This window comes from Canis aureus, chromosome 6 (genome assembly GCF_053574225.1).
Source record: "Canis aureus isolate CA01 chromosome 6, VMU_Caureus_v.1.0, whole genome shotgun sequence".
Lineage (NCBI taxonomy): Eukaryota > Metazoa > Chordata > Mammalia > Carnivora > Canidae > Canis > Canis aureus.
Window position 1 is genome coordinate 52073834 of NC_135616.1, and position 25460 is coordinate 52099293.

Here is a 25460-nt window from a genome sequence, read left to right on the forward strand (position 1 = left end):
AGTGAAACATATGTGAGAATGTATGTGTGTGTGTATGTGTGTGTGAATGAGTGTGTGTGCTTAAATCATCTGGTGAGCTTAATCACCTTAAAAAATAATACAAAATTTTAATGATATAGCTTTGGGCTCCCATGTATTTAACTGAGATTGAAGTGAGTGAAGTTTTTATTAGTGATATTGTCTAAAGTTAAAAGAACTACGATGGAATTTCAGGAACTGAGCAAGTGAATTCGGGGAGGAAGAGGAGTTGAGATCATCTTGGCACCTTCAAGGTTACACCAGCATGAGAGCACCTATCTTCCCACTCCTAATGCCAGTCCTTACTCCCTCATCAGGGCAGGACATAGATCTCAAGTGATTATCAGGTCAGCATTGCTAAATCATTACATTAGGATATGGAATGTAGACACTCAACATAGCAGGTGCTCAGTAAACATTTGATAAATTAAACCGAGTGATAGAATTTGTTCATTTATTCACTAATTCAGTAAACAATTACTGAGTGCATACTGCAAAAGGCCAGGTGCTGAGTTTGAAGCTGGGAACTCAGGTGGTCTGCTCAATTAAATACCCTGATAAATACTATACCATGGGGATTACCCAATTATAGAGACTTCAACTACAATGCATTTAAAACTAAACCATACTGGATGTATTTTACTCTTTCTTTGAGGAATTGGGAAGCAGTGGCTTGAGGGTTCTCAGACATTACAGGATAGCTAAGAGACCACCAGATCTGATTCTGAGGCCTATGCTTTCCCATGAGGTTGGAAGATTTCAGGAGAGTTTGCTTCCCACCCCTGAGACCAAGTGCCATGGATTAAAAAGCCTAGAAATGGTAGGAGAAGAGAAAAGGAAGTTCTGCTTGGAGTTTATCAATTAGCTTTCCACTAATTCTATTTTAGAACACCTAATAGAATCTTTTTAACCTTGTGCGATAAGCAGTCAGGGGGTAGGGTTTTAGAGCAGATCATAAATCATATTGTTTATGTCTCTACTCCAAAGTGTTGATATGGGTGAGATCAGATTGTATTCCACATGAACAGAAGTTTAATGAGAAAAGTAGAGTTAAGAAGGGCAGCCCAAGTGTAAATGGGCCAGAGGGGGCAGTATAGACCTACTTAGCCTTGGTGAATTATGGTGGCAGTGAAGTGGATGTTGTGTATGTCTTTATTATTATTATTATTATTATTATTATTATTATTATTATTGTTATTATTATTATTATTCCTTAAGCAATAGCAACTTTCTCCTTTCCTGTTACATGGAATGACTGACTGACCCCTACCCAAAGCATAGATCCTTCATGTCAGAAATCTTGCAGCTATCCCCTACATTCACCAAAATCTGAAAACAGGGCTTATCAGTTTCCATTTATTCTCTAACCCCCAAGTCATTCTCTTTGTTGTTCACCAAATCCTAAATTCTATCTTTCTCTAAAACTACTTTTAACTCAGTGGACACTTAACAGACAAAATTCCTGAATGGAGTTCAGGGTACATATGCTTTTCTCACTCCCCTGACAAATGCTCCCTTGACATGATTCTCCTATCACTCAACTACCCAGTGTTCTCTCTTGTTCTATTTTAGATGCTTCGGATGCCACCTGGGAACTTCTGAGAGCTGGTCACCATCATTCTTCTTTAGAAAGTACATATGGGTAATTACTTCTAAATAAATGATTGTTCCTTTAGTGATTAGTTCCTTTAGTGATAGTTCCTTTAGTGATCCTTTAGTGATAAATGAAAAAGTGATAATGCTTTTTGATTCATGCTACCAGCTGTGGCACACTGGCTTTTTGTTGGTTGGTCTCCCGTGCTAGCTAGCTTTCAGACCTTCTCTGGGTCCTTTATGTGCAGTGCCACCTGCCGGGTGACATTACCCCTCAGACATTTAAGGACCAGCGGTGAGTTTTAGCTCCCAATTTTTCAGAAGCACCTTTTGTCTAATTTTATGAAGACCTAGGGCAAGAATCACAGTCACCCCTTGTGATTTAGTTCAGAGATTAGATCAAAGTCAAAGGAAAATACCATGAAACTCATGAGAGTGTTTTGCTTCTGAGGATGTAAGTCTCCAAGACCTTGGGGACTGGGCTTTCTTTTTATAGTACCAGCTCTTCTTCTCATCAAAGACCATAAAAAGTAAGACGAATTCTCTTATATCCATGGGTGTGTTGCTCTTATCAAGTACTCCTTTTCGACAGATCAGAAGGGGACCTATCAAGCCAGAATGGATATCCTTTTCCTGGAAGACAGTAGATGCAAATTTCACAGATTTTCTCTTTCTCAGGATTTCCTTTGCTTTTTGGTAATCTCTGATTTATAGAGAAGAGGAAACCTCAGGGGCTCTGAATTTGAAGATTATAGATGAGTAGCTTATTAAGCATGGGTATCATCTGATTTTGTAGCACTCATAGTCCTTTATCTGATTAGTCCTTTATCTTGGCATGTCAGTAATGATAATGTTAATGACAATATCAGTACTATTATAATTACTATTTATTGAGCATCTACTCTCATAGCAAATATTTTGCTGGTAGTATCTTATTTAATTCAGACAGCAATCCTGTTTAATAAAAATAAGCTCACTTATTAAGCAAACATTACCAAGTGTTTATTGTGTGCTATCTATTGTTTTCTCATTTTTAGCTTTAGAAACTGAGGCTGAATGAGATCAAGTAATTATCTTAGGCTCACATGGTAAGTGACAGGATAGGGATTGAAATATGTCTGTGCTCTCTCTCTCTCTACCATGCCCCACATGAAGCCACCTTGATTTTGCAGTTCTTTCATAAAGAAAGAACAAAAGAAAGCTAAAACTTGCTCAAGGAAATTGCAAATAAATGTCTTCCTCTGCAAAGGTAGTCACTCTGACTGGGGTCACCATTTCAATACTCCTCCCTCCTCTCCACTGAACACCTGCTACTCTCCCACAATCATCTGAAGACAAATAGCTATAGACTGTTACCCAATATCCTTACACATTCCTCATGGAGAGCAAGACATTTAACGAGAAATCATTTGACTCTTCCATTTGGTGGACTCAGGTCATAAGGTTAGGGAAATGACAAAAACTTTCAATCAATATACCTACCGGGTTTACTGCTGAGTAGTAGGCCCACGCCCGACAGGCAGAGCCAGGATTTTCCGGCCCAGATCGTGTGGTGGCATGCCATACATACGTATAACTGCTATTTGGCTGAACAGCATTATCTTCCTTAAACCATTCAGGAGAGTCATCTTCATAAGTCTTTCCCTCTGATGATTTTTCATAGGAAAGCCCATGGGCATGAAGAGAGTATGGTCTGGATGCTAAATTTTTAAAACGAACCTAGAAAAAAGAATGATCCACAAATGGACTTAAGTTCAACAAAAATCCAAATTAAAAAAAATGGTCATATTATAAGCAAAAGTGGATGGTTAGTTAGAGACTTATATCTATATACAGTAAGATATATTAATTGCATACAAGTACAAAGTAACATATACATTATGTCATCTAGTTTTTACAACTGTGAGTCAGATAGGGCCCAAGCAGCTTACCCTAGAAACCCCAAACATGTTTGTTCTTTGGCTCAAAACAAAAGTATTGACATTAGGCACAAATGAAATGATCACAGCAGGTGCTGCAGATTTGAAGGTGAATGAGCTTTGGATCTTGCTCACAATATGCTTTCAACCTCCTGATGAAGGCACCTACACATGTGGATTCAAGTTATAAATATAGAGACCAAAAGTGTGTAAACAAAGTATGAATGGGGTTAGATGGGGATGCTTGAAAGGAGCAATTGGGTTGAATGTGCAGGAGAGGTTGTGTAGTAAAAACGGTTTCTTAGGGAAAACAGATTTGGCCCTTACAGAATGAATAGGAGCTCAGCAAAGGCCGAAATAAAATCATGAGATCATTTTTTTCTTTTCTTTTTTTTGAGACCATTTTTTTTCTTGAAGATTATCAAATTACTTGGCAAGCAGTCTCTGAAGAGAAATGTAATTATTTGTTAATTTTGGAAAATAAATTACCTATAGCCCTCTTGCCCCTTTTGCTGCTACAACCCTCTGGTGCTTGTGAAAATTCCTCTGATGATCTTAGCAATGCTCAAAAGATGACTTACTTGGATGACATCATCCACTTCAGCTCTAATAACGGGACCAAGAATGCCGAGATGCTCTTCATACTCCCCCAAAGGATCACGTTTGGTAAAAGTGCTATCAAGGTACTTTCGAAAGACTACTTTCTTGTATACGGTGTTCTCTTGAGCATGTATATGGTCATCGACATCTTCACTAAAATAATTAAGAATGGTATTTATTTAAAAGAACAAATGAAAGACCATTCCAAGAATTAGGGGAATTATCCCTGTTTTGGGTATAGTATCTAGCATGAATATTTAATCAATACTTGAGGAACAAATGAATGAGAATATAATGAGTAAAAACTTAAACCAGTAAATATCCTTCAGATCCTAGTTCGCATATCATTGCTTAGGTTGTTTTCCTATAAACCTTTAGACTAGGTCAAATCTCTCTATATCATTCTTTAAGTTTCCATAGTATTGTCAGAGTATATATAGTATATTCTTGTAGTATTTTTATATTTCTCTAGTATATATGGTAAATTATATGTCATTTATTTGTGATATTATCTATTAAAATCTGACTCTGATACTAGAGTGAAAGCCCCATGAGGTCAGGAATCATACCTAGTTTGCTCACTGTTTTATTTCTAGTACCTCACAAGTTACCTGGCACATAGTAGGTACTTGATAGATTTTTGTTTAATGCGTTAATGAATGACAATTGTCACCCCTGTGAAGGTCACTAGATGGCAGTTTGTACTCTGAAAGTAGTCATTCTCAAATTTGCTTTGTTAAATCAGATTATTCCTTGTGTAATTCACCAGCCCTGTCTGGGGCCAGAGCACATCATATTTTCTCACTGACTCTTAAATTTCTCAAGCCTATGGAAGCAGGCCAAAAGCTCCTCCATTAGTCTCATAGTATTTTTTATGCACCAGGAGAATCCCATTCTGCCTTCCTTCCAGTCTTCCTGGACCACTGGCCCCATCCTTCCAGACTCTGAGCATAACATAGTTTCACAGAACACATGGGGACAAGCAAAGCAACTTTGACTGCCATAAACATGGGTTGCATATCTGGAATGGTATATAAGATTTTGAAGGAATTGGTTCCATTCCTTTCCACTTTGGAAAGGCCTTGAATCTTATTCCTTTAGGGCCTCTCTTAGAAATCCCTAGATAAACTATTTATTCTCATATAACAATGGGAAAATGTGTGTGTGTGTGTGTGTGTGTTTTATTATTGTATTTTAGAGGAAGAAGAACAGAGGAAGAGGGAGAGAGAGAGAATCTTAAGTAGGCTCCATGCCCAGTGTGGAGCCTGACATAGCCCTGAAATCATGACCTGAACTGAAATCAAGAGTTGGAAGCTTAACTGACTAAGCCACCCAGGCACCCTGAAAATGTGTTTTAAACTAACAGTTCTTATATGGAAATGCCAGGATGCAGATTAATGAAATAATTTCTGTAAGCCATACCATGCATTGTGTCTCCTTACTCTAATTACACTTTGGTTTTTGATTTTTAGTGTAACTGTTAGCTTCTGTAAAAGCTGTGTACTATAGTTAGACAGTTTAAGTATGGTCACCACATTGTGTCCCAGAGAACCTGTAGCTGGCTAAACTTTGCCCCTTGTCCCTCTCTCTCTTCTTTCTTTATATTGTTATCCAAGAATACAGAGTCCAGCCCATTATGGCTTTCCATCGTTAAGCAGAATTGAATTGAAAACTCTTTTAAAAATGTATATGGATTCCTTAGAAACCCTCTGTTGTAAGTTAGGACACTTACAAACTTGCATGAACTCCTTCAACTCTATGGTTGAAGGGTGGCTGGAACCCTGCAACGTTAAATCTGAAGAGGATCTTGGGGGCCATTTGGTGTAACACCTTTATTTAAAAAATGAAAGTAACAAGGTCCAGGAAAGGAACTGACATATTCCAGGAAACAAGGAATGGCTTAGAACTTTTGAAGTGTTTCTCATTGATCTTTGGATAAACACCAAAATTCTTCCCATGGCCTACAAAACCTAATGGCATTTGGGCTTTGCAGAGCTAGTGCTTTCTTAGCACTCACTCTCTTCTTGAGCTCCAACTACACATGCTTGAGGACTTCCTTCTTCCACAGGGCCTCATCATGCTTTTCTCTCTGTCTAGACTGTTCTCTCCTCTCTACTTCTTGCCTGGCTCACTCCTATTCATCTTCTGATCTTAGGTCAAATGCCACTTCTTCAGGGTCAGATTCCTCAAGTCTCATATCGCCATGTATCTACCTTTCCTTCTCGGTCTTTAGCTAGTTATATTTTACACTTATTTATGTGAGCAATAAATTCATATCCACCCACCCAACTAGACACAAATTCCATGGGGACAGGAGTCATGTATATTTACATTCTCTTTTAGAGTCTCAGCACTTAGCACAATGCTTAGGAGAGAATAAGCATTCATTAAAGAGTTATTAAATGAGTGATTCTATTAGCCAAGTTAAAACTCAAGTTCAAAAGATAACTTGTCATTTAATGATTGTCTCAGTTGAGGGCATAAACTTGCTTTTTGTTTCTAAACTGGTTTGTATCCTTGGCCTCTGATACTGGAACCTCATGTAATTTGAATTAAACATCACTAAGATGCTGTATACTTTATGTTGATGAGTAAACAATTTTAAAATGTTTTTTGGTAAACAAATGCAAAAGGAGATTTCTACATCACAAATTTTGATTTGAAGCCAACTTCAATGAAATTGTGTTGAGTAGCAGGTAGCTATGGATAGGTTGGGTTCTGCATTGAGGCAAGAAAAGCGAGTAGAAACGTGTGGTGAAAGGAGGAGAAGAGAGAGCTTCTTAAACTATAGAATATCATAGACTTCTTACAGCTATTGTTCTTATACTGTCCAAATGTCACCTAATGTAGGGAAGTTCAACTGGAATTGACAAAGGAAATTCTATAGGACAAATTCCAATAGGGGACCTAAATTATACTTAGTATAATTTACCCAGAATTATTTCCTTGGACTGTAGCAATCTTTTTAGCAGTAGTGGAAAATGAGAATATAAAAGGAGGAAATTTGGTCAAACCTTTGAGCAAATTTTGAATAATCCCAGTATAGTTCTTCAGCAGCAATGTAATAATATTTTCTGTTTCCATTGTTGCTGCGGAGGTACCATGCTGCAATGTTGTCAGGATTTCTGGAAGAGTTAATGTCTGTCCTAGTGTCAGTTTGGTAAGGGTCATCATAAGTCACATAACCAATTTCAGCAGAGTATTCTTCACTGCTCTCTTCCTTCTGCCTTGGAATAATCTCAATATAATCTCCATCATTTGCACTGAGACCTACTACAACTGGTGGATTAAGTTCCTCTGGTGGAAAAGCATTATTTAGGGTAGGAGATGTGTGAGATGGTGTGAGAGATGGCACCTGACCAAGGTCTGGATAAGGCAAAGTCTGACCAAATTCTGGAAGAAGAATTGATGGACTAGATTCAGAGGTGTAGGATGTCTGATCAAGGTCTAGGGGAAGTGATGTCTGCCTGAGATCAGGAGGAAGGGCTGTTTGACTAATGTCTGGAGAGAGAGTTGCCTGGCTGAGGTCTGGGGAAAGGAGAATCTGATCAAAGTCTGGAGAAAGGATCGTCTGGCCAAAGTCTGGAGAAAAGGTTGTCTGGTCGAGGTCTGGAGAAAGCGTTGTTTGGTCAAAGTCTGGAGGAAGGGTTGTCTTACTGAGGTCTGGAGAAAGGGTTGTCTGGCTGAGGTCTGGAGAAAAGGTTGTCTGGTCAAGGTCTGGAGAAAAGGTTGTCTGGTCGAGGTCTGGAGAAAGCGTTGTTTGGTCAAAGTCTGGAGAAAGGGTTGTCTTGCTGAGGTCTGGAGAAAGGGTTGTCTGGCTGCGGTCTGGAGAAAAGGTTGTCTGGTCGAGGTCTGGAGAAAAGGTTGTCTGGTCGAGGTCTGGAGAAAGTGTTGTTTGGTCAAAGTCTGGAAAAAGGATTGTCTTGCTGAGGTCTGGAGAAAGGGTTGTCTGGCTGAGGTCTGGAGAAAAGGTTGTCTGGTCGAGATCTGGAGAAAAGGTTGTCTGGTCGAGGTCTGGAGAAAGTGTTGTTTGGTCAAAGTCTGGAAAAAGGGTTGTCTTGCTGAGGTCTGGAGAAAGGGTTGTCTGGCTGAGGTCTGGAGAAAAGGCTGTCTGGTCGAGGTCTGGAGAAAAGGTTGTCTGGTCGAGGTCTGGAGAAAGCGTTGTTTGGTCAAAGTCTGGAAAAAGGGTTGTCTTGCTGAGGTCTGGAGAAAGGGTTGTCTGGCTGAGGTCTGGAGAAAAGGTTGTCTGGTCGAGGTCTGGAGAAAAGGTTGTCTGGTCGAGGTCTGGAGAAAGTGTTGTTTGGTCAAAGTCTGGAGAAAGGGTGGTCTTACTGAGGTCTGGAGAAAGGGTTGTCTGGCTGAGGTCTGGAGAAAAGGTTGTCTGGTCGAGGTCTGGAGAAAGCATTGTTTGGTCAAAGTCTGGAGAAAGGGTGGTCTGGCTGAGGTCTGCAGAAAAGGTTGTCTGGTCAAGGTCTGGAGAAAAGGTTGTCTGGTCGAGGTCTGGAGAAAGTGTTGTTTGGTCGAAGTCTGGAGAAAGGGTTGTCTTGCTGAGGTCTGGAAAAAGGGTTGTTTGGTCGAGATCTGCAGAGATGGTTGCCTGCCAGGCTTCAGGTTCCAAGGAGGGGAACATTTGACCAATGTCAGTAGGGAAGGGCTCGTGTCTTAGGTCATAGTCCTGCATCTGGCCAGGCTCTGGGGGAGACGTGTGACTAGAGTCCACAGTGGAGTGCATTGAATTAGAGTCTTGAATAGGGAATGTTTGATAGTGTTCTTCTGGGAGTACTGTCTGATACAGATCTAAAGGGGAGCTTGTTTGACTGGTGTCATTTGGGGGATTCTGATTATGGTCAGGAAGTGAGGCTAACAGGGTAAGATTCATAGAGGGGAATGTCTGATTGAGGCCTGCAGGAAAAGATCTTCCATTGGATTTATGGAGTAATGATGAATGATCAAGTCTCCTGTCTGAAAATGTGGTATTGGCCTTTCCTCTTAGAGGATGGAAGCTCCTTGGAGATAGAGGAATAGGGTGTGCAAGCTTCTGTTCTTTTTTCTTTTTTCGTGTCTTAATGAGAAAAAGGCTTTTCTTCAATCCACCATTTCCTCTGTCCCATTTTACTTGTAGAGTTTTATTTCTAACTCCAGAAAATTTTGGGTAACCACTCTGCTTTCTGTGCTTGTTTGAGAGTGGGATGCTTTCTCCCCAAGACTTTGATGTATTCTGGGGGCTGTCCAACAGCTTATCAACAGCCATGTCTTCAGCATCTGGGACTATTTCATAACTACCTTTCTCAGAAACAAGATGCCATTTCCCATTCAAAATCTTAGATGGATTATTTTGTTTTAAAAGTAACAGATCATTGGGAAGGTCTTTCCAGGGTCCTATTCTGGAAGGAGAAGAGTTGCCTTGGCTTAAATGTCTCCCAGGTTTAGGTGCTGAAAATCCCACCTGGGAGAACTTGTGCTTTGCTGTGTGCTCTCCTCCCTTATGCCTAGCATGTTCTTGATTCCTGAATCCTTCTGCATCAAGTGGAAGTAATTTTACCCCTGTGATATCTGACTGCAGAGGATCCTCCATAGAATCTTCAGAATAAGGGCTGGAATGCTCTGCCGTGGAATGGTTGAGAACTGAGTTCTTGTCTAAGCCAATGTGTCCCAGAGGGGGACCAGCTGTGGTGGCTTCTGGGTGAGGAAGAGTTTTCTGAGGTTTTGCAAAGTTATAGACAATAAGCCTGCTAAAATTACGTAAGGAAGAAGAATTGGAATTAAGAGCTGTATCGGTATTTGGAGGATCGAATTCAGAATTGTTCTCCAGAGCTAGGGCAGTAAGATTAAACTCATCTTCCTCTTGATTAAGTGATGAATTTCTGAATGACCTAATTCCTAACCATGAAGCCAGGTTGTTCTGGTAATCATAGTCAGCATCATTCTCATCACCATTGTCTTCTGGGGAATCACGCATTTTCCGGGTAGTCATGACTGTAGGTGCTAGAGATTCATATATAATCTCATAGGAGTCTTCATAATCATCCCGGATACACTTAACATCCCTGAATCTCAGCCTTAGGTTTTTGCTTCTTGGACTGGAATTTATTGTAGTTAACATCCAAGTTCCTGCAGAACAGAGACAGAGAAAACAGAGAGTGCTAAATCCAGAAAAATATATAGAAACCCTACAATCCATTGTGGCAGATAATTTTCAATGAACATGATCAGTTAGTGATACTCAAGTGTGGTGTAGGGGCCACTGCTGATCATGTTCTACAATGACATAAGGAGAGAAGTTGGGCGTAAGTTGTTTAGAAAACTGTTTACCAATTTGACATTGCTGTGTATCCAAGCATGGGATCAGTGCACTCATCTCATATAACAGAATATGGATCAAAAGTATTGGTCAGTGGAGATTAGGGAGAAAAGTATTAGCACAGATAGTTTAAGAGTCACTATACTTAAAAAGGATGAGTTAGGAATAAAGTGGGCTTTGAATATCATAAACGTCTTGTTTGAAAATTGGAGTAGGGGGGAGGATGATGATGTTCACTCCTATAAGTAAGAGACATCTATATATTTCTAAGCAATAAATGATTCAAGTGGGCCCAGGGAAATTTTGAATCTCTTTGAAATGGTATTATCCACTGGCATACAGACGATTTCCTGGGGAGTTTCCAATAGTTACCACTTGTTGAGTCCTAAGCACTTGGTATATATGACAATTAGTGGTCAAAACAACCCTGTTAAATGTTATTGTGTTTTTGAGATGAATAAACAGAAGCTCAGTGAGGTCAAGTAACATGTCCAAGGTTACACAGATACTGAGTGTCAGAGCACATCTGAGGAACTCCAAAGCCCATGTGCTTTCCATGCTTTCCACTGCTGTCTGTGAGTCCAGCCTCCAAGGCTCTGTATCTGATGATCACTAACCCACAGTGGCATGGCTAGCTTTAAACACTGGAAAGCTCATTTTGATAAAAGAAACACTCTTTTGTGGCTGAATGTTCATGCTTTCTCCTCAAAATCATACCTTATCTTTTTGCTGTTGTGTCTGTACTTCTCATGTAGCCTGGAGAAGAATATATGAAACCCACATTAGGGGACTGGACGCATTTAAGTAATTAATTCCCCCAAATAGAAATCATGAGAAGTATTGAAAGGAAAGCCTGTAAGGTACCAGAAAGATAAACTCAGGAACTGTGGTAGTCTGGAAAGCTGCAGCAGACTTTTATAGACCAGAGGTTCCTTTCCAACTGTCCAGGCTCTTACCAACATTATCCATTGTGACGGTCACAGATTCCCCACGCATAGGGAAGAGGGTCAAGGTGTCTTCATGTCTCTTTCCATAGATGAATGAATGCCCAGTGAAGTGAATGGTCAAAATGTCATCCTGGGTCCCTATACTGCAGAAGTGCCACTGGACAGTATCATCAAAGCAGAATCCTAGTGTGGGTATACTCTCGGGCACATAGCCATTGATAGCTGAAAGAGTAAAATCTGTTAACATACAAGCCTCTGCCAAAAAAAGGAATGTGTCTAATTATACCTAAGATTAATGTCTCAATATTAATTTGGTTGTGTCAAAGCAGTAATTATGATAAACTTCACCAGGTCTAACATGTGACTAGAAGGTCAAACTCAGAACTCAGACATCCCAAATGAGAACTTATTTTCCTAAGTTCTCCTTTGGCTAAGGGAAAAATATTAGGATAAAGACAAAGCCTTTCATTCTTGTTGACTTATTCATTCATTTGTCAAGTGTATATCAAATGCCCTGTTTTCCACATTTTGCTTTTAAAGATATTCTAGAGCGTCTGCCTTGGGCTCAGGTCATGATCCTGGGGTCCTGGGATAGAGTCCCTGCTTCTCCCTCTGCCTATGTCTCTGCCTCTCTTTCTGTGACTCTCATGAATAAATAAATAAAATCTTAAAAAAAGATATTCTAAACATCAACTTAGAATATTATTTAGAATAATTCTTCCTGGAAGAAAAGCATAATATAAGAAATTCATATTGACATATTAGTGAATAAGAAGTAATGTCCCTAAAAGGCATGCATATTTAGCACATTTACCAATTTTTTATTGTTCCTTCTTTACATTGAGATAATCTATAGTTTTCATTCAAGTACTGAGTTCACACATTTTCATTATCTTTCAAAAGCAGTATCTTTACTTAGGTTTTAAGCATGGTAATAAAATCACAGGTTTAATTTCTATGAGGGCAAGGCCCACATCAGCCCAGGTTACCACTCCAGCCCTGATAATAGTACAATGTCTGGCACTAGTGAACACTTAAATATTTACTGAATAACTTCCTGACATAATACGCTTGTAGTTTGTATTATATTCAGGAGACTCTTCTAAATGGTCCATAGCTGTATGGTCTAGTACTGTAGCCACTAGTTACAAGTGGCTATTGAGCACTTGAAATGTGGACAAACTGGATTGAGATGTGCTGTAAGTATAAAATACACACCAGATTTCAGAGACCTAGTATGAAATAAAAAAGGAAATCTCATCAATTTTTATATTGGTTTATATTAAAATGATAATATTTGGGATATATTTCTCTTTAATTATTCATATAGCTACTAGAAAGTTTTAAATTATATTTGTGGCTCACACATAATTTCTAATGGATAGTACTAGACCAAAACTATGACAGATTCACTGCCAAAAATGAAATTATGCAAAGAAAGCTGAATAACTCCCCATTTGGAATTATTTTCATGGCACATGCCAGTTCTGATAATTCCAATAATTCATCTGAAACTATATGAATAAACTATGGTGAAGTCCTCCTCATATCTATGATTACCTATTAGAGAAAGTGATCATAATGACTCTTGACTGAGGAACAGTGGTGGAGACACTGACCACTGTGGCAAAGTTTGCTTCTAGCTGGTTTACTGAAATTTCTCTCAGTCTTCTCATAGCATTGGCTTTTGGTGCTGAAATTGAAAACCACAGCAAATGCCTCAACTTTGGCTCATGGAATTCCTTCTGTTCTGAACTTCTTACTGCTCACTTCAAACCTCTTCATGGCTTGGCTTTTTAAGATTCTTGGCTCCCCATATGCATATTGCCTTAGTTTGATTTGGCCATCCACCTTTGGATTACTTACTTTCTTTCTGCCCTGGCCATAAAGACTGTTCACCTTGCACCCAGTCTAAAACTTTCATATACTGCTGACCAAAGCCTATAGCCCCTTTCCTTACCACCCCCACCTCTCACTCTGTTCCTTTAGAGTGGATATGCCAAGGGCATGTACATATACGTATATACACATTTGGAGCATGAGACCAAGAAGCTTTCCTAAGGAGAACAAGCTTTTGGCCATTTGCTTAACAGGGTTGCTATCACCCAGGAACTTCATCATCAAATCCCTGGATTGTAATTGAGGATGAGAGATGAGTGGATTCTAATCCATGTCTCTGCCTTTATGCACAGTCATACTTTAAGCATGGGAGTGAAAACATGATGGACAAAAACAGTGATTTGACTTACTGCTCATGATGTTTGATTCATAAAACTTGGGGTCATCACGTTTCACCTTATCAGGATTTTCACAGAATTTGTTGATATTGTCCTCAATGTACCAGCTCTTGTTCTCATCAAACACAGCAAACACAGCCTGCTGCTCAATGTCTGCTGCCCTCTGGAGGATAAACGTGCTGTGTTCAGCAATTAATGTTACAGTTGATACTAACCCACAATACTGAGTTCTCAGAAACCAAAGAGGCACAGTTTTGGGGACACTGAAGCCACAAATTCAGGCATTTATGAGAGAGAGCCAATTTTGTACAGAGCCTTTTTTTTTGTACAGAGCCTTTGTTAGAACCAATGTAATATGCAAAGACAAACAGAGCAGATCAGAAAACACCCTAATAGAAAAATTTCTTCTCCTCATGGCAGCCGTAATTGTTATCTCTGTAAGTGGATACATTTTAACCTGAATAATGGACTAGATGTGCTCCAAATAGTTGCAAAGGATAGAGCAGAAGGTTGTAATAGGAAAGCTTTCTATCTCTCCCTGTTTCCTTTCTTAGCTCAAGAAATGAAAGTCTTCCAAATACCCATTTCTGATTTTTCTAGGAATAGATTTATTTTGTATGCCTTAGGATGAACTTCTTTGATTATAGCTTTGCCTTAATGGGAATTTTAAGTTAATAATATAAGACTATTATTCTCCAATGAAGATCCATATCTTTGTTCACTTTTTTTCTCTATAATTTAGTCTCACTAGAGGTGGACCATTGCCTGGGTTCAACTTCATCAGATACTATGTCCCCAAATTGTTATCTCTCTGGTGCAGGTCTCTTAAAAATAACAAGGGTTGGTAGAAAGCTTTACACTTTTACCAGGTGGTATCTCGCTGAGCCCCAAAATAACCCTGTAAAATTTGTTTAGGAGGGCATTACCCATTTGATAAAAGGAAGAAATTTTAAAAAGGCTAAGTGATTTGCTGATCACACAGCAGAAGACCTGGAATTTCACACCAAGACAAAATATGGTGTCACATGATAGAACTGCCTTCTAGAGTAAGAATCTAGATGAAAATAGACAAGAAAAAAAAAAAAAAAAGCCCAAAGGAATAAATGTTGTCAGATTTTCACTGAAGAGGACAACATAATATTTTCTGTTCTCTAGAAGAAGCCTCATTATTTAGCAAGGAGATCTAATCTGTTCCAGCCAGAAGAAGTTCTCAGAGTTTCTGAAAGTTTATTTCATGGATGGAATACCTGTATGCCTCGCTTATCCAGGGATCTGCTCTTACAAATTAGAAGTAGCCCAATCAGCCCAGAGGCAATGTCCCTTGTGACGTCCACATTACTGTAGTATGGTCTCGTTAAGCACTGTGCATCATTTTCTGTGGGTTCATCAGACTCTAGGATGTTCCACTTATAAGTATAGGTTTCCCCTGGTTGAACTGCTCTGATCATGGTGTTATTGTCTGAAAGAAAATAGAGTCAAAATTGTTTCCATTTTCAAAATTATTACATTAAACAAATAGACAAACAGGGGGTTCTCATTAAAACCAATTAATATTAGGAAAGGAATATTCTTTTTATATTAAGCTCCACTTAACAGAACCCTGGATTACATGTCACCATTAGAGATTGCTCCACTAGAGGCCGCTATGGCCGCTATGGCAGCCATGGGACTAAGAATTTACTTCCAAGCACTAAGTAAACTAAACCCCTGAAGTGAGCAGGGTTTGGTTCTGACTTTTAGGATACCCTACTTGTATAGTGCCTGACTGCACAAGTTACATTACTGAGGAAAGAGGACCGTAGGAAAATATGGCATCCTCTCAGAGGTGAATAGTCTCATTCAGTAGACTCCAATTCAAACCTGAAGTGAAGGAAGAGTTGACTTCATCTTCATAAGGAGAGAAGGTCACTCCATGAGGGTAAATGCTGTAGACACGGCTGGCCATATTTTTGAACACGATCTACAAAGTTAATTCAAATTCATTATTTCTAGGACTTAAATTCAATTGTGAAAATTAACATAGGATGCTAGCTTGGCATATTCACTTGTTGGAGGGTGCGTGTGTGCGTGTGCGCAAACTTGTTCTGTTCCTCTCAGCAGCAACCTCTTCCCATCACCTGGCAGAAACTTGTGAGACAGTTTTGAGTCTCACTTTTGAGACTCACCTGGTAAGGTGGAAAATGGAAAGAGAATCCTTCCCTTAGGAGTGACATTTTCCTCACAATATATCACTCTTTCCAAACTGATCCCCGTGCCCCATCCCCTCTCCTCTCAGCTTGGACCACATCTGTCTTCAGATGTGTCTGTTCCTTCTCCTCTTTAGAACATGATCCCCTTCTCCAGCCTGGCAGATCTCCTAGGACAGTGTCTTGGTGCCAACTTCTGAGGGGCACACAAATAGCCAGATCCTGAATCTCCAGTGAGGTATATTTATACTTGCTAAAAAGCACCTAAAAGGGATGGGGGAAATCAGAAATGAGGGAAGGGAAAGAGGAACTGAGAAAGGCTACTTTCTATCCCTCTGTTATTTTTAAATGAACAGAATTGTCCTTGTGTGCAGATATGTTAGTTCACCCCAACAAAGGGGTGAAGGGGGAGCATCATTTACACAGGAGTCCTAGTTAGGCTCCTTAATCTTCAAAAGAGAACTTTAATCTTATCTTCTGTTGGTTGATTGCCAAAGCATTTGGATCACCCTTAATCTATAGATACCCTGCATTCTAGAATCTTGCCAAAGATTGCAACCTTTACTTCTCTGCTGCTCAGTTTTTATCAAAAGCTTGATAACATATTTTTAAGGAAAGTTGTCTGAAGAACACTTGGTGTTCTTGAATCATATCTAAATTTACCTTCATTGGATTCTAATCATGGGAGAACTACATACTTAGAGCACAATGATGAATTGTTTCTACTCAATTATGTTTACTGTTATGCTCTCAGCTATAATGACAAACATTGTTTTACAAAACTATGGGACTTACTGGTTTATTTATTAAAGAATAATTTGTTTATTTGAGAGACAAAGAGAATGTGTGTAGTGGGGCAGGGGCAGAGGGAGAGAGAGAATCTCAAGCAGACTCCCTGCTGAGCATGGAGCCAGATGAGGGCTCTGTCTCAGGACCCTGAGATTATCAAGAGCCAATATCAAGAGTCAGATGCTTAACCGACTGAGCTACCCAGGGGCCCCAGCAATTTATTTACTATACCATTGTAGGGATTATATCAAGGATTCTATGGACTATATTATACTGCATCCTCTTTTTAAGGATCCATGGGAGAAACTGGTCTTGGTATCAGGGGAAACTATGTTTTCTTTATGACTACTGTGAACCTTGCCTTGACATATTTTACTTGGCTACTAGTAAGCTTTGGACAAAATTTGTAGGCAACATGCATATGGCATGTGTTTTATTATACCTATGCATGGCTTTATTTTCTTTGTCCTCATATTATCTTTCACCTCTCTTTGGCTCTTTGTTTTTTTCCTTTATAATTTGATAAATTGTCTCAGATGCTTTGTATTATAAGGTAGGCTATAAATCAGAGCAAATACTACATAAAAACTAGAGTTGCATTTGAATTAAAAACTATATGGACAGGGTGCCTGCGTGGCTCAGTGGTTGAGTGTCTGCCTATGGTTCAGGTCGTGGTCCTGGAGTCCTGGGATCAAGTCCCGCATCAGGCTCCCTGTGGAGAGTCTGCTTCTTCCTCTGCCTCTGTCTCTGCCTTGCTCTGTGTGTGTCTCATGAAAAAATAAATAAAATCTTTAAAAAACCTACATGGACATATTTTTTTTAATACAAATAACCAGTACTTATAAACTGTCTTTCCTATTTAATTTCTTTCATGGTTCTATATTTCTGTTACTTACTTTGAGTGTGTCTCTGACCTGGGCTCTGATAACAGGGCCCAAGATCCCATCTTCTTTGATATTCAAATTCTCCAAACGCTTGGTGAAAGACTCATCTTGGTACTGTTTGTAGACAACCTTCTTATACTGTTTCCCAATTTGGTTTGAGAAATTATCCAAATGCAGAGATCTGTATTTTCTTAAAGTGAAATGAATTTTTTAAAAAATTAAACCATTTCCTCAACTAAAGACCCCAGTATGATGAGGAAACCCTTGTACTTAGAAGTTCTGCTCTTGGATTAGCTAAAGTGCTAGTTTTCTTAAAAAAAAAAAATCTTAATGTGGTTTGCAAAGTCCCAATATCTGCTCTCTAGTTGGAAGACTGAAAACCTCTTATCTGTCTTCTCTACCACCGATAAAGTTGTAGCATGGTTGGAAATAACTACTTAGAACTTCCTGTCACTCTGGTCACTAGAATAGACCTTAGATATCTCTGGGAAAAGGTCTACCCAAAAGAAAGGAGAGGCCATACTATGATTTCTTCTCAAGTCTTCCTTATCACTTAATTTATGGTAACTTTATTGACTTCCCAGGTATTTCTCAATCTCTAAAAGTATGTTCCCATACCAAGAAGCTTTGACTATCTTTATTAGCCATAGTTCCACACTGTTGAGCTAGCCCTCCTACCATCCACCCAGTCCCAGTGCCAACTAAAAAACAACCACCTTCACCCATCTTCTGTAGCTACTGTGATAAAAGATTTGGGGCAGCAACATGAAACACTTTTCCTCCTGGTCCTCTTTATTGTCTTAGTTTGTAAAAATGGCAGTTCCATGATAGAATTTACCCATTTTTGTGCATTTATTTTGCACAATAAAAAGCACACACTGGGGGATCCCTGGGTGGCTCAGTGGTTTAGCGCCTGCCTTCAGCCCAGGGTGTGATCCTGGAGTCCGGGGATTGAGTTCTGTGTCAGGCTTCCTGAATGGAGCCTGCTTCTGCCTCTCTCTCTCTCTCCCTGTGTCTCTCATGAATGCATGAATGAATAAATAAAATTAAAAAAAAAAAAAAGCACACACTGTTGCCAGAGTCCTGGAATCTTATCTCAGTTCTGTCAATTATTATTATATAATCCTGAGCAAGTTCCTCTTTTGCTCTTTTTCTCAATTAAATTTTTTTGAATAGCAAATACATTCAAATGATTTTGATTGCAGTAGAAAGCTCTCGTTCACACAGTGTATCCCATCAACCCCACCTCTTTGACCTTCCCTGATGTTCCCTGAAGTTCCTAAATATTCACTTGCATTAATTTCATATGTATAATTCCATCATATTTAGCATCTTTGCTAAATATATATAATTCCATCATATTTAGCATCTTTATGCATAAATATGCAAATATCACTTGCAAATATAAATATTCTTATACTCTCATTCCTTTTACAAAAGGCATTTTGACTTTTTTTGCATTTTTGAGAATGCATTTTTGAGGTGATTTTGACAAATAAAAATTGTATGTATTTAAGAACTACAACATGATTATTTATATATGTATATATGTGATCACCATTTAAGCTAATTAACACTTCCATCAACTCATCTCATTACTATTTTCTTTTTTGTGATGGGAACAGTTAATATCTAATGTCTTAACAAATTTCAAGTATACAATATTAACTATAGTCATCATGCTGCTTAATTAGTTCCACATATAAGTGAGATTATGCAGTATTTGTCATTTTGTGTCTGGAATATGTCTTAGCATGATATCCTGCAGTTTCATCCACGTTGTTTTAAATGACAGGCTTTCCTTCTTTTTTAAGGCTGAGTAATATTCCATAGTGTGTGTGTGTGTGTGTGTGTGTGTGTGTGTTGTGTGATATATTTTCTTTATCCATTCATCCATCAACAGACACTCAGGTTGTTTCCATATCTTAGCTATTGTGAATAATGCTGCAATGGACATGGGAGTGCAAATATCTCTTTAAAATATTGATTTCCCATTCAGAAGTGGGATTGCTGGATCATATGGTACTTCTACTTTTAATATTTGGAGGAGCCTTCTTACTATTTTTCCATAATGGCTATTCCAATTTACATTCTCACCAACAGTGTACAGAGTTCCATTTTCTTCATACTCTCATCAACCCTGGCTACCTCTTTTTTATAGTAGCCATCCTCATAGGTATGAAGTGATAATCTCACTGTGGATATGATTTGTATTTCTCTAATGACTAGTGATGTTGAATAAGTATTCAAATACCCATTTGCTATTTGTGTCTTCTTTGGAAAAATGCCAATTTAGGTCCTTTGCTCATTTTTAAAAATTTATTTTATTATTTAAAAAAAATTTTATTTTAAGTAATCTCTACACCCAATATGGGGCTTGAACTCACAACCCCAGGATCAAGGGTCCCATGCTCCACCTACTGAGCCAGTCAGGCACCCACCTTTTCCTATTTTTAAATCAGGTAGGGTCTTTTTGGTATTGAGTTTTTTAATATATTTTAGGTTTCAACAGCTTATTAAAGATATGGTTTGTAAATATTTTATCTCATTCCATGGGTTGCTTTTTTTTTGTTTTATTGATTGTTTCTTTTGCTGTCCAGAAGCTTTTTAGTTTGATGTAGGCCCACTTGTTTATTTCTGTTTTTGTTGCCTGTGCTTTTTGTGTTTTGGCTTCTTTGGTCTAAGTGTCTGTTTTTATGCCATCATTATACTATTTGATTTCTATAGCTTTGTAATATAGTTTGAAATAAAAAGTGTGATGGCTCCAGATTTGCTCTTCTTGTTCAAGATTGTTTTGGCTACTCAGGATCTTTTGTGATTTCAAATGAGTTTTAGAATTGTTTTTTCTATTTTTCTGAAAAATGCCATTGGAATTTTTAAGGGATTGTATTGAATCTGTAGATCACTTTGATTAATATGAATATTTTAACAAAATTAGTTCTTCCAATCCATTAACATAGAACATTTTTCTTTTTGGTTGTTTCCTCTTCAATATCTTTCATCAGAATTTTATAGTTTTTGTTTTTGTTGTATAGATCTTTTACCTCCTTGGTTAAATTTTTTCCTAAGTGTTATTATTTTTAATTCTATTGGAATGGGGTTGTTTTCTTCATTTCTGTTTTGGATAGATTGCTATTAGTTTAATAAGTGCAGCTGATTTTTATAAGTTTAATTCATATCCTGCAACTTACTGCATTATTTTATTAATTATAATAGATTTTTGGTGGAATACTAAGGGTTTTCTATATATAAAATCGTATTATCTGCAAAGAGAGACAATTTTACTTTTTCCTTACCAATTTGGATATCTTTTATTTCTTTTTCTTGCCTGATTGCTGTGGCTAGGATTTCTAGCACTATGTTGACTAAAAATGGTAGGCACTCTTGTCTTGTTCCTGACCTTAGAGAAAAAGCTTTCTCTGAATATGATGCTAGCTTTGGGTTTGTCATATATGGCCTTTATTGTATACATTTCTTCTGTACCTAACTTGTTAAGAGTTTTTTTATCAAGATAAGTGTTGAATTTTGTCAATTGTTTCTTATGCATCACCTGGGTTGCTATTATACTTTTATCCTTCATTTTGTTGATATGATATATTATGTTTATTGATTTGTACATGGTGAAAAATCCATACATCCTAGGGATAACCTCACTTGATCATGGTGTATGATCATTTTAATCTGCTGTATACTAATACTTTGGTGATTTTTGCATCTGTGTTCAACAAGGATATTGAGCTGTCATTTTCTTTTTTTGTATTCTCCTTATCTGGCTTTGGCTTGAGGAAAATGCTGGCCTTGTAAAATAAGTTTGGAAGTGTTGTCTCCTCTTCAATATTTTGGAAGAATTTGTAGCTTAGTATTAATTCTTTAAATGTTTGGTATAATTCATCTGTAAAGCCATGTGATACTGGGCTTTTCTTTGTTCAGAGGCTTTTGATCACTGATTCAATCTTCTTACTTGTCACTGGTCAGTTCAGATGTTCTATTTCTTTATGATTCAGTCTTCCTAGGGTGTATATTTCTAGGAAATTATCCATTTATTCTAGACTATCCAATATGTTGGCATATCATCATTATAGTAGTCTCTCAGGATCCTTTGCATCTCTGTGGTATCAATTGTAATGTCTCCTCTTTCAGTTATAATTTTAATTTTTGAGTCCTCTCTTTCCTTGGTTAGTTTAGCTAAAGGTTTGTCCGTTTGGTTTATCTTTTCAAAAAAACTATCAGTTATGTTGATCTTTTCTATTTTTTTTCCAGTGTCTACCTCATTTATTTTTCCTCTAATCTTTATTTCATTCCTTCTGCTAACTGGGCTTAATCTGCAGCCCCCATCCAACTCCTTGAGGTATAAAGTTAGGTTATTTGAGAACTTTCTTTGTTTTTTAATGTAGGCATTTATTTCTATAAACTTCTCTCATAACTGTTTTTGTGTATTCCTAAGTTTTTGTATGATGTGTTTCCATTTTCATTTGTCTCATGATATTTTTAAAAAATTTCCCACTAGATTTCTTTTTGACCATTATGGAAAGTGTGTTTAATTTCCACATATTTGTGAATTTTCCAATTTTCTTTCTGTTACTGATTTCCAGTTTCATACCACTGTGGTCAGAAAAGATATTTGATATGATTTTGGTAAGACTTATTTTGTGACCTAACATATGATGTATCCTAGAGAATATTTCATGTATGGTTGCAAAGAATATGTATTCTGCTGCTGTTGGATGGATTGTTCTTTACATGTCTATTAGGTCTAATTGGTCTATAGTGTTATTCAATTCCACTATTTCCTTATTGATTTTATGTCTAGATGATTTATTTATTGTTTAAAGTGAGGTATTTAATTTGCCACTTTTATTGTATTGTTGTATATTTCTCCATTCAGTTCTCTTAATATCTGCTTCATATATTTAGGTGGTCCAATGTTAGGGGGTATATATATTTTTAATTATTATAACCTCTTGATAAATTAACCCCTTTATCATATAGTGACCTTATCTCTTATGACAGTTTGACTTAAAGTCTATTTTGTCTTATATAATTATAGCTACTTCTGTTCTCCTTTGGTTACCATTTGCATGGAAATTTTTTTTATCATTTTACTTTTAACAAATGTGTATCCTTAAAGCTAAAGTGAGGGGATCCCTGGGTGGCGCAGCGGTTTGGCACCTGCCTATGGCCCAGGGCGCGATCCTGGAGACCCGGGATCGAATCCCATGTCAGGCTCCCGGTGCGTGGAGCCTGCTTTTCCCTCTGCCTGTGTCTCTGCCTCTCTCTCTGTGTGTGTGACTATCATAAAAAAAATAAAATAAAATAAAAAGCTAAAGTGAGTCTCTTGTAGGCAGTACATTATTAGATCTTAGTTTTTATCCATCTGGCTACTCTTATCTTTTTATTGGAGAATTTAATCCATTTATATTTAGAATAAGCATTGATAGGTAAGGATTTACTATTGATATTTTGTTGTTTTCTGACTTTCTTGTAGTTCTTTTGTTTCTTTCTTCCTCTGTTGCTATATTTCCTGTGATTTGCTGATTTTTTTGTACTTATATGTTTTTATTCTTTTATCTTCTGTGTACCTACTAGAGGTAGAAATTTTTGCTTTGTGGGTGCCATGAGGCTTACATCAAACGTCTAAAAGTTCTAACAATTTATTTTAAGCTGATGACAAATTCAACTGTATAAAAATTTCTACATACTATTACTTACTATTCCCTCCCAATTTATGCTATTGATGTAGCACTTTATATCTTTGTATATCCATTAACAAAGTATTTAACCTGGTGATTTTAATGCTTTTGACTTTAGACTTTTATTTTAAAGTTTTTTTTAAAATTTTAAATAGAGTTAAAAGTCATTATGCACCACCATTACAGTATTAGGGTATTCTGAATTTGACTATATATTTAGCTTTACCAGAAATTTTTATACTTTCATGTTGTTACTTAGTGTCCTTTCAACTTAAAGAACTCTCTTTAGCATTTCTTGTAAGGCAGGCTAGTGATGCTTAATTCTCTCAGCTTTTCTTTTTCTTGGAATGTCTCTATCTCTCCACTTCTGAAGAACAGCTTTGATTGATATAGTATTATTTGTTGGCAGATCGTTCTTTTTTTCCTTTCAGCAACTTGAGTATATCCCACACTTTCCTAGCTTACAAGGTTTCTTCTGAGAAATCTCGATAGCCTTATAGGGGTCCCCTTGTATATGATGAGTTCTTTATCTCTTGCTTCTTTTGGGATTCTCTCTTTGACTTTTGACAATTTGATAATCATATATCTCAGGATAATATTTGGGTAGATCTTGCTTGAAGTCCTTTGAGGTTCATGAATATGTTTATCTATAACCCTCCCAAGATTGGGGAAGTTTTTAGTTATTATCTTAATTTAATTTAATTTATTCATGAGAGACACAGAAAGAGGCAGAGACATAGATAGATGGAGAAGCAGGTTCCTTGCAGGGAGTCAGATGTGAGACTTGATCCCTGGACCACGGGATCACACTCTGAGCCAAAGGCAGAGACTCAACTGCTGAGCTACCCAGGTGTCCCAGTCACTATCTTCATATAAGCTTTCTGCTCCTTCATTTCTTCTCCTTTAGGGACTCTCATCATGCATATATTCATTCTTTTGATGGTATCCTATAGGTAATATAAGCTTTCTTCACTCTCTTCCATTTTTTTTCCTTTTTTTCTTTGTAACTGAATAATTTCTCATTATTTATTTTTCTGAAATTTTCTTCTGCATGATCCAGTCTGCTATTGAAGCTTTCTATTGAATTTTTAAGTTCTGTCATTATATCCTTCTGTTCTAGGTTCTCTGTTTAGTTATTTTTGATGGTTTTTATTTATTTATTACACTTATTTTATTTATGTATTGTTTTCCTGATTTCATTTCATTGCCTATCTGTTTTCCTGCACCTCACTGAACTTCTTTAAGATGATTATTTTGAATTTTTCATGAGAGAATTTGTAGATTTCTATTTCTTTCACATTGATTACTTGAGTTTTATTAGTTTCCTTTGTAGTGCCATATTTGCCTGACTTTTTGTGATTCATGTAGCCTTGTGCTCATGTACATTTGAAGGTTCAAATGCTTTCTTTCAGTATTACTGACTAATTTTGTCAGGTAGAGTCTCCTGTTAAGTCTCTGGGCTGCTGGGATTACTTCTGTGATTACAGTTGAATGAAGCTAGAACCAGGTCATGTAGCTGCTTCTGAGCCTGTAGTGGCATCTGTGGTTGGCAGGCCTTTTACCAGGGGCTCAGGTGGGCATGGACCCTATCTGGTCTCTGGGCTGATGGGACTGCCTCTAGGACCTTGGTCAGTAAAGCTAGTTTGGGGATAGTGGCTTATTTCAAAGTCTAAAGTTGAGTCTGCAAATGGCAGCATTGTTATTTTTTTTATGGGTGTGGCTCCTATTTGGTCCTTGAGAAGGCTCCCACCAGGCCATTGAGTATGTCCCTGGGTGGGCAAGACTGCAGTTGGCAAAGTTGGAGCTGGGTTACAGTGATGCTTCAAGATCTGCAGTGGGACTAAAGTCTGTAGACCAGCCTCCTGGGGCATAGATGGTTGTGGCTCCCTCAAAGTCTCTTAGCTGTCAGGACTATTCCAGGGCTGAAGCTGGTTACAGGGCCACTTTAAGATCTATACTCAGACCAAAATCTGTAGGCCACCCTCTAGGGTCACAGACAGGTGTGACTTCTCTCGGGTCCTTTGGCAAATGGAGCTGGTGTCAAGACCAAGGCCAAGTGGGGCTATACCTGAGTCCACGATGCGACAAGGCTGTTTCCAAGTTTGTAGCTGGGAGCACCATCAATGAATCTACCACCTGAGCATGAGATGCCTTCTCAAAATATCCTTCTTTTGTCTTGGCTCCCACTGGGAAGATCTTGAAGTTTCTCAAATTCCTACCTCAACCCTAAAGCTCTCACAGAAGTACTTCTCTTTGTGGATAGCTGTCAGATTACTATTGCTGTGTGGGGAGATGA

General features: G+C 37.9%; 1 protein-coding gene across 2 annotated transcripts in view; it reads right to left on the bottom strand.

The window, feature by feature from the left end:
• F5 (coagulation factor V) overlaps positions 1-25460 on the bottom strand; it is a 69689-nt gene that overhangs the window by 15107 nt on the left and 29122 nt on the right. The window contains exons 8-16 of one of the 2 annotated variants that reach the window (XM_077901589.1): positions 17487-17664; positions 15476-15575; positions 14863-15074; positions 13628-13778; positions 11388-11600; positions 7145-10241; positions 4112-4283; positions 3094-3330; positions 2031-2244 (exon numbers count right to left, since the gene is read on the bottom strand). In XM_077901589.1, coding sequence (XP_077757715.1) covers positions 2031-2244; positions 3094-3330; positions 4112-4283; positions 7145-10241; positions 11388-11600; positions 13628-13778; positions 14863-15074; positions 15476-15575; positions 17487-17664 — 4574 coding nt within the window. The remainder of the gene's footprint in view (positions 1-2030; positions 2245-3093; positions 3331-4111; positions 4284-7144; positions 10242-11387; positions 11601-13627; positions 13779-14862; positions 15075-15475; positions 15576-17486; positions 17665-25460) is intronic. The other variant, XM_077901590.1, reaches the window with a different exon arrangement.